The sequence below is a fragment of the Erpetoichthys calabaricus genome, chromosome 9 (genome assembly GCF_900747795.2).
Source record: "Erpetoichthys calabaricus chromosome 9, fErpCal1.3, whole genome shotgun sequence".
Taxonomy (NCBI): Eukaryota; Metazoa; Chordata; class Cladistia; order Polypteriformes; family Polypteridae; genus Erpetoichthys; species Erpetoichthys calabaricus.
Window position 1 is genome coordinate 44,795,540 of NC_041402.2, and position 9,071 is coordinate 44,804,610.

General features: G+C 35.9%; 1 protein-coding gene across 1 annotated transcript in view; it reads left to right on the plus strand.

Moving 5' to 3' along the window:
• Window positions 1-8,421, plus strand: part of pard6a (par-6 family cell polarity regulator alpha) — a 97,801-nt gene extending 89,380 nt beyond the window's left edge. Inside the window, exon 3 of the mRNA XM_028809418.2 lies at window positions 1,706-8,421. Coding sequence (XP_028665251.1) covers window positions 1,706-2,520 — 815 coding nt within the window. The 3' untranslated portion in view covers window positions 2,521-8,421. The remainder of the gene's footprint in view (window positions 1-1,705) is intronic.
• Window positions 8,422-9,071: the final 650 nt, after the last annotated feature.

Sequence of the window (9,071 nt, forward strand, 5' to 3'; positions counted from 1 at the left end):
GTGAGTTTAAAGACAATGGAACTGGAAATTCTCTGATCTGGAGGGATAAAAGCTGACACACAAACGCTGGTGAATCTGCCTTCTTTTTATCTCACCGTCACATTTTTTTTAATTCAGTTTTATTGAGTGACCCTGCTCATGCTGAATTAGTATGCACCTTATGGTCCATGATGTCAAAGCCGCACTGACAAAAAACAGAGACATATGTATATATTTGGAATAACTCATTTTATGACCGGTATAGTACATTTCGGAAAACATTGTGGTACTGATGCAACATTATTCATATTATTCATATTCATTTGCATGCCTTCTTGCGGTTTTAATCAGTGACCGTGTTTTTTTTATTTTTTTTTTCCGATCTTGCCAGTGTCCAGTTTTGGGTGCATGGTGTTTCTTTTGTAGTCCAGGACATGCAGAGGAAAGAATAGTACAGAGAGGTCAGTTCTGCGCTATATGCAATCATCAGATTCAAATGTTAACAGTTCCCACACACCCAAGGACCGTCCTTTCTATGTTTACGACATGTGTACCTGTTGCAATGTACACACTTCTCTCTGTGCTGTGGTTACTATTACACTGAAGGGGCTGGGGAAGCGGCGGCCTTGGAACAGAAGCTTGTCGAAGTTGCATCCTCTTTTGCTTTATCCATCTCCTTTTCTAGCAAGAAGCAACAACGAAGCTCCTCTGCAAGGTGAGCCATGAACACTCTTCCTTTCTCAGTGGCCCTCATGCATGCCTTGTACAGTACATGTGCGTTGATCGCCACCAAGTCAAGTGTGTTATAGCACACAGCAACCGGCCCCCTGCGTGCTTCCTGCTCGCACTGAATAAGCTCACGCCTTCTGGTGCACAATGTCAACACAGCATCGGAAAAATAAAGAGACAAATATATGTGACATTTTGAAGAAATCATTTTATGACCCAAGCAGTACCAATCAGAAAACATTGTCGCACTAATGCAATATTATTTGAAAACGAACAGTGTCAGAGCAGCTGTAAATGTGTGGCATTTCTTAAAGTTACCTTTTTTTCAGTCTTATTCTGTCATTCACGTTCACGCTCTCCCTCGCGCACCCCCCCCCTCCCCCCCCCCCTTCTGATCTGACTGTAACTAACAACTCCAGTATAAATTCACACCCGATCTGATGCTGTTCGTTTTCAAATAATATTGCATTAGTGCGATGATGTTTTCTGATTGGTACTACTATTCAGGTCATAAAATGATTTCTTCAAAATGTCACATATATTGTCTCTTTCTTTCAGGTGGGTAATAGGAACCACAGCATAGAGAGAACTGTGTACATTGCAACAGGTACCAGATGGGTTATGTTGTGTGTGTTTATAATTTGTTGTTGATCAAGATATGTATACTTAAAAGGTAATATGAAAATGTTTGTCAACAGGTAGTAAGATATTATTATTAAAATAAAAAAAACATACCATGGCTGTAGAATTCTATTCTTCCAGAGCAAAAAGTACTTAAATAATAATTTTGACCATTTTACAGGTACTATACACAACTTTCTTATATTGGAGGTAATAGTATTTGAAGAAAGAATTGTTGTACTGTACCTTGATAAGACAAAGAAGAATGAACCTCAAGAACAACTAATGTTGTATTCATTCATGTTATACATTCGTTTAGTGCATTAAATGGAAATGTGATATAATGTGATAATAACACTGTGTTTATTTGTTTCAGCTGAAGCAGACATAGGACTTTTCCCATATGGATCTCTCCCACGTAAAAAGAAGGGGCTTCATGGCCTTCGTCCGGTTCACAAGTCAAAGCCACACCTTCCTATCGGATTACCGCAAGACTTCAGACAGATCTCTTCCATTATTGATGTAGATATTCTTCCAGAGACACATCGTCGTGTCCGTTTACACAAACATGGCACTGATATGCCTTTAGGCTTTTACATTCGAGATGGAGTAAGTGTGCGGGTCACACCCCAAGGATTGGAGAAGGTGCCAGGTGTCTTCATATCCCGATTGGTTAAAGGTGGGCTAGCTGAGAGTACAGGCCTACTAGCTGTTAATGATGAAATCTTGGAGGTAAATGGCATTGATGTTGTGGGAAAATCCCTGGATCAAGTGACGGACATGATGGTGGCTAATAGCCACAATTTGATTGTAACTGTGAAGCCAGCAAATCAACGGAACAATGTGGTACGTAGTAGTAAGGCATCAGGCAGTTCTGGTTTCTCAAGTGACTCAACTCCCAGTCCAGCCTCCCATTATATCAGTAACTGCAGTACACATGAAGGAGAGAGTGATGATGAGGGCGACTTGATCATTGAAAATGACAGCTTACCACCTTACCTAGCATCAGGTTTTGTGGACGGTGACCATCAGAGTCTCCTTCAGCACTTTCAGCAAAGTTTGTCACTTCATAGTTCACTCTCTGACAGCAAAGCCTCACTGAGCTCCACAAACACTCACAATGGAAGCCCCAGCAAATTTAGCACCAGTCAGGAGAGTATGAGAGAAGATGGCAATATTCTTACCCTCTAACACACTGGATTGTCATGCCTGAAAAGAAAGACTGACTGTGCCCTTTTTAGGAGGTTGCATTGAGATGACCTGTTCTGTCAAAGCTAGAGAATACATGAAACAGTTTTTTGTCTCTTCCAAAATAAGAAAACTTAATCAACAACCAGAATATTTAAACCCCAAAATGAATGGCTTGTTAATTTTTGGGGATGCATCCTTGAAGGACTACAAGAGAAATGTTTTAGTCCTTCAACAATCATGATTGGTGTCCTAACATCATTTTTTTTTTTTTTTGGACTATTCACAAACAAATTATTGTCAAAGTGGTGATAATGATTTGGGGAGACTACAAGAAACCTTGAGTTCTAAATATTTGTACTTGATACTGTTCTGTGGGGTTTTATTTCTTTTCTCCAGCCAGACAAGACCACTAGTGACTAAGCCTTAATTTTGATTGTACAGCCATTCTGTAAACCGGTTTGACACCATTGCTTTTATTTTAGTTAAAGTTAGGCTAAGTTATAGACAGATGAAGCATCTCTGACATATAAATCACTACTAATATTAATCTATAGTACTCTGACCAACATTTACGTAAGTCTGTACTTGTCCCTGTCTTACACCAAAGGCTGCTGGGATATAGGCCCTGATTCCCTGTGTATGTCTGTAATGGAAAATGCTTGCCAGGTAAATGAATATGTAAATGCACACACAGTATGTGTGCTTACTCAAGCAAACTGGATAGGCTTTTATCTTAGCTGTAGAATGCAAATTATGCCCCACAGTTTTATTATATTTATGAAAATGTTTTGTCCTGTATATTGTCATTGATATATATTCCTTTTATTAGGTACAGTATATTCTATATATTTATACGTGTAAAATAACAAACATAATAACTGGCACTACCATCATAGATAGTCTTAGCTCATTCATATACTTATTGCTTTATTCTAATCTATTGGCGTGGTTTGAATTTGAGAAATAATAAAAGAAAGCACACAAATAATTGGCACGCTAGTCTTCTTTATAATGTTTTCCCACTGCTCAGCTATAACTTAGTCAAGTTTGATTTAGGTTCAAACACCCACATTTCAAGACGAAATGTTATTTTTATATTCATATTCCGACAATAATTCATTAAATCTTGATTTAATATTAATTTCTATGATCATCATTTTAATTATGCCTTTTGCTTGCTGAATGCCCAAAATAAGAACAATATCTAAAATGCTATTTGATATTAAAACTGAATTTGGAGATTTTTTCAAAGATTTCTTGATGCTGATTAATTATTTGCAGTTTCTTTTCATTTTAATGGTTTAATATTATACATTTTCTAATAGTTTGAGATAGGTGCCGGTTCCAGGATTACACAAATACAGTATGAAGACATTTCCTTGTTTAAGAATGCATATATAAAATATTATAACAGACAGCCTTCGTGTAATACCCTAACTCTGCTTTACAAAGTTTTGTGCTACTTGTCTTTTATAAAGGGCATGTGGCTTTAATTTCTAGAAATCCCTGGGCATTACCATGTCATGACCCTTAGCAAGCATATGAGCACAACTGCCCCAAGAAACCCCCCTTCCAGTCTATATTCTCACAATGTAGGGCTTTCTTTGAATAGGTTGTCCAATTTAGCTTTTTCTCTGTTTCTGTCAACCTTGACAAAAGAAAATTTAATATATATAGAAAACATAATTTAGTGTTTTATTCCTGGTTGAAAGGCAAAGACAGTCTGATATAAAGTGATTTGCATGTCAGAGATAACTGCTAGGCCACTAACGTCTTTTTTCAGAGATATATGAATTGTTTCTGAAATAAGGTTATAGTTTTTAAAGTGTTAGACAGGATAATACTAATGTACTGCAAATATGGAAAAAAAAGGCTGTGCTACTTTAAAGTAAAGGAAACAATGCTCTATGCAGAGGGGTTCATCCTGCAAAACAGTGAGGTTTACTGTTATTCCCTGTTCATTAACATTACAAAGGACCTACAATACAGTAAAACGTTTAACATAATTGTGGACATCACAAGGTGTATATGAGACATTTTCTGACTGACAGTTTGAATTTCAGCATTTGTGTTGTATTTGTTAGAAGGGCTGGACAAAATGGCCTGCAAAGCACTTTCTGTCATTCCAGATCTTACCAAGAATTTTATTTGCTACCTCTTTTTACTCACAAGGATCAGGTAAGGTGTATGTTACAGCCTCTGAAATACTGTATGTGAGGCCTTCTTACAATGGATGTTGGCTTCAAATGGTACACTGCACTGCAAAAAAGTATTTTGCACAAGTTTTAAATGGAAGCTTTTGCACCATTTTTTCTTTGGTTCAAGTGTATGGGCACATTACAAATCTCAAAATGTAAGTGACATTTGAATACACTTATAGATAAAATCCTTAACAAGGACAAATACAGCTGCTGATGTGTACTCCTGTTTAAAGAAGAATTTTAATGAAGGAATATATTTTTTTTGTTCATCAAAATATTTTTTTGTTTATAACTGGAACCTCGACTATCTGATCCTATTTTTTGTTTCTCCTTTGCAAATTTCCAACCACTTTTTTCATGTTGTAATTACTGATTGGTGAAAGCTTTGTCAAAACTGGCTTTATACACTGCTGTCTCATGAGTTGTTCATGCAAAAGAAACATTTTAGACTACCAGTACAGACTTTCTGTTGCCAGTTGCCTAATATGAGTTTCCCTAAATTAGTGCGGAGTTGAAATCCAATATAAAAACATAATCTTGCATTAGATTTACACAAGAGTGCTGCTGCTTTGTAGATATTTGATTCTGGGTTAAAAATTTTCCCCATTCACCCCCAAATGGAGTTTGCACATTAAATCCATTTTCCCATTGTTTTCTCTGCAACAGCTCGATTTTCCTCCTCTTTCACTCCAATGATATGTGTATGTTGTTAATATTACCCTGTGATGGAAAGGCATCCTGTCTAACGTTGGCTTAGAAAATGAATATTTGCATGATGCACATGTGTATTCTGAGTGACTTGCAAGGCAATAAAAATGCCCAATTTATATACACACAACTGATGGCAAGACTTTCAAGAACTTGACACTTTTCATACAGTTTGAACCTTAGATGGAAAGTTATAATGATAAGCCTTGGGACTGTTTGTATGTATGTGTCTACCTTTTGAATGTTTCTTTCCATCAAAACACGAACTGTGCAGCACGTGGGTGGACAACAGCTATTCATTTGCTGGACAGTTTTTGTTTTTTCTTGGTTTTGTCCTAAAATCGATCTGAGAGCTTCCATCGGTGTATAAATAGATAAAAAGTTAATTGGGCTTAGGGTTATTGGTTTGGACTTGACTCTGGTTAGCAGCCAAATACTAAATTGAATTTTTAAATGATTTGTTTAATTTTCGAGTCAAAGTTTTGTATTATAATGTTAATAATTTTTAACTTGTGCAGTACAGATGTAAGTAATGTTTAACCTTGAAGCCATTACAGTTTGAGCAAAACCTATCCATTACTTCCAGCCTTCAAATTCCCCACTTTGATTTACTGTATTTCCACAAAGGTTTGGCCAACATGAGACTTGTACTGGCTAGTCAATCTTGTTTTTTATTATTAAAAACCAGACCTCTAGGTGATATCGTTATGGGGCTCATTGGAAGAATACATTTAGAGACTTTGCTAAAAAAGCACAATTGCATACTTATGTGAGGTGATATACTGATGTTCTTGTTTTTATTTGTAACTATGAGTTTTACATTTGCACATACTGGAGTATGTCACTGGATCTCATTTACATTATTTTTTTCTGCATTCGTCAAATTGTTTTGTTTTTTTCACCAAGATTGTTTAATTATCAGTAAATAATCAGATTCTCAGTTCCTATAATATTTACAAGTTTTTCCAACTTTATAACGCATTTATAACTAAGAAAAGTCACCATGCCCTTGACTGTAAACACAGGGCTCTTAAGACCTGTCCTTTTGGGTACTTGAAATGATTTGTTTGGAGGGACCATGCTAATTTAGTGATACAACATCCACCAGATTTAAGAAAAGCTATTGGGAGTGCAAGACAGGACATAGGCAGACACTTTATAAAGGTTCAAAATGTTAACTTTGCTTCTGAAGAGACTCTGTAAAAAAATGCCATACTGTGCAGTGTATCTGCAATATTATAAACTGTGACTTGTCATAATACACACAATATTTAACATATTCTAACACAAATGTTGAGGCGAGTCAAGAATATAACTCTTTATTTTCTTTTTACTGTTATGTCTCCATTTAGAAACCCAGAGTATGATCAACTGTTATGTAACATAAGAGATATCTAGGGAAGTGGTACAGACTAAACAGTTTACATCAGCTATCTTAATCTTGCTTTTTGCTGTATCTTTATTTTGCTGAAACTGCAATGAAATGCATAATACGCTGTATAATGTAGTTCAGATATGAAGCATATCATGTTTCAATTTCTTTTTTCCTTTTTGAAAAATTGGGTATGAAGGTTTAGTATATCATAGGGGTAGAACTCTTGAATTTCCTCCTGCCCCGTTATATAATTTACAACCATCTAATTCTGTCTGAAGTTTAAATAATGCTTGTTTTAGCACAGCTGTCTGCTTAATGCAGGGGTTCTCCATTCCAGTCCTGGGTAGTTCCACTGGTTTCAAGTCATCGTCCCAATCAATTTCTGTGATTTTTTTTTTTTTTTTTGTTTCCCTAATTCTGAGATTAAGTAAATTCTGGCTTACTAGTTTCTGTGATTCCCAGATGTTAGAGGGACTCAATCTCAGTCCTGGGTGAGCATGGTAGTTTCAGGTTTACATTGCAAACAGTCAGTTGAAGATGATTGAGGACATTGCTTGTAGTGAAAATCTTTATTTTGGGACTGAGATGCCGATACTGAGCTACTCTGGCTTAAAACATAATGTGGTCTTTACCCAGCCTCTTGACATCAGCCGTAGGCCTTGTCTTGATACTCCATACTTGTATGATCTATTAGAACATGCAGAAATTCTTAAATGGCTTACATAAAAGACATTTGTGTTGTGGCTGTGATGCTTGTGTCCTTGGTCCGTTTGCCATTAATTCAGATTGTGGAAGTACCAACAACAAGTATGCTAAACAGCAGGATTCTTCCTGTTATGTGCTGCATAGGACATAGAAATAAAGAAATGGTTCTTGATAATAAATTTGCTTAAACTAATTGCAGAGAGACCTGTGGGTTACACTGAGCACCAAATAAAAAATGTTTTAAAATATGATTTATTGATCTTAAGCCTAACTTAGCGGACTTTTAACTTCCACATTTCCAAGCTTAGCTGATTATGTAAATTTGACTTGTCTTCAAAACATTTACTTTTGATGGTGTAAAGGGTATATTTTATAGAGTCACAAGCTACTGTCATTGCATCCACAGTTCACATTAAGAGAGCTCAATGGGCAATTTTAATAAATAAAAAGTTGGGCACAGAATCCAGTCTACATGACAGAGGGTTGGTACTCTTCAGGCTGACAAAGAGACACACTAATCCTCAGAACTTGATGTCAAACACGCTCAAATCTTTAACTGAGGCTTGTCTTAAGCCCGACTTGTATTTAACTATAGACTTTTTTTAGTTAAACGTACATTATGTATGTGTACAAAACAATGAAGGGAAATTTTTATTACCATGGGAGATTTTCTATAAGATGTTTTATATATTAAAATATGGACAGTATTTTTTCATATTCTTGTACTTTTTTGTATATGAGAATTCCTTGACGTCTCTGTATCCATCATGATTTGGAGGGATAGGAGGGGAAATCAAGACAAATTTATAATATATTACTGAATCAAAGGGTTCTGGGTGTAAAATACTGTGAATGTTATACATGTAACCTGATTATAAAATATTATCTAAGAAAATAAAGATGATGCTTAAAGCAGTTGTGTGTTTTGGTTTGTGATGTGAAAGATGGGATCATTTATTTTTAAAAAATTGCATCTAATGGCCCATATACAGCTGGTGATGATATGGCCCCATAAAATCAAAGTTCTGCAGCGCTGGCAGTCTTTAAATGCACAATGCACCAAACATGACTCTGTAATGGAACTTTAACCCTATGCCAGTCAAATGGCAACCTAGTATGATGCTCCCAACCATGCAAAGAAAGTAAAGGTATGATGGCCATAGTTTGAACCATCCACTCATTGTAATATTTCCCACCATATTTGATTTTTAAAAATATATGTCAATGGCATGTTTTTCAGTTGTGCTTTTTGAAATTTTATGTGCTTCTGTGTAAACCAGTATTCAGTCTGCAGTCGTTTAAATGATGTTTTAGCAAAGATACGGCAGGCATTTATAGCCTGCACACAATATGTATGATTTTTGGAATGTTTGAAATCTCTACTTTAGTAGCGTTTTTAGTGAGTAAATCAAACTTTATATGAAGTTAAAAGCTACAGTTGAACTAAACTCCAGTATCCTTTATTATCAAAGAGGCACTTATAATATGCATAGCCTTTTTTGATTTTTAGGAAATACTAAGTCTTTATTGTGCCTTCACACAAAGCCTTCTGATGAAGCTAT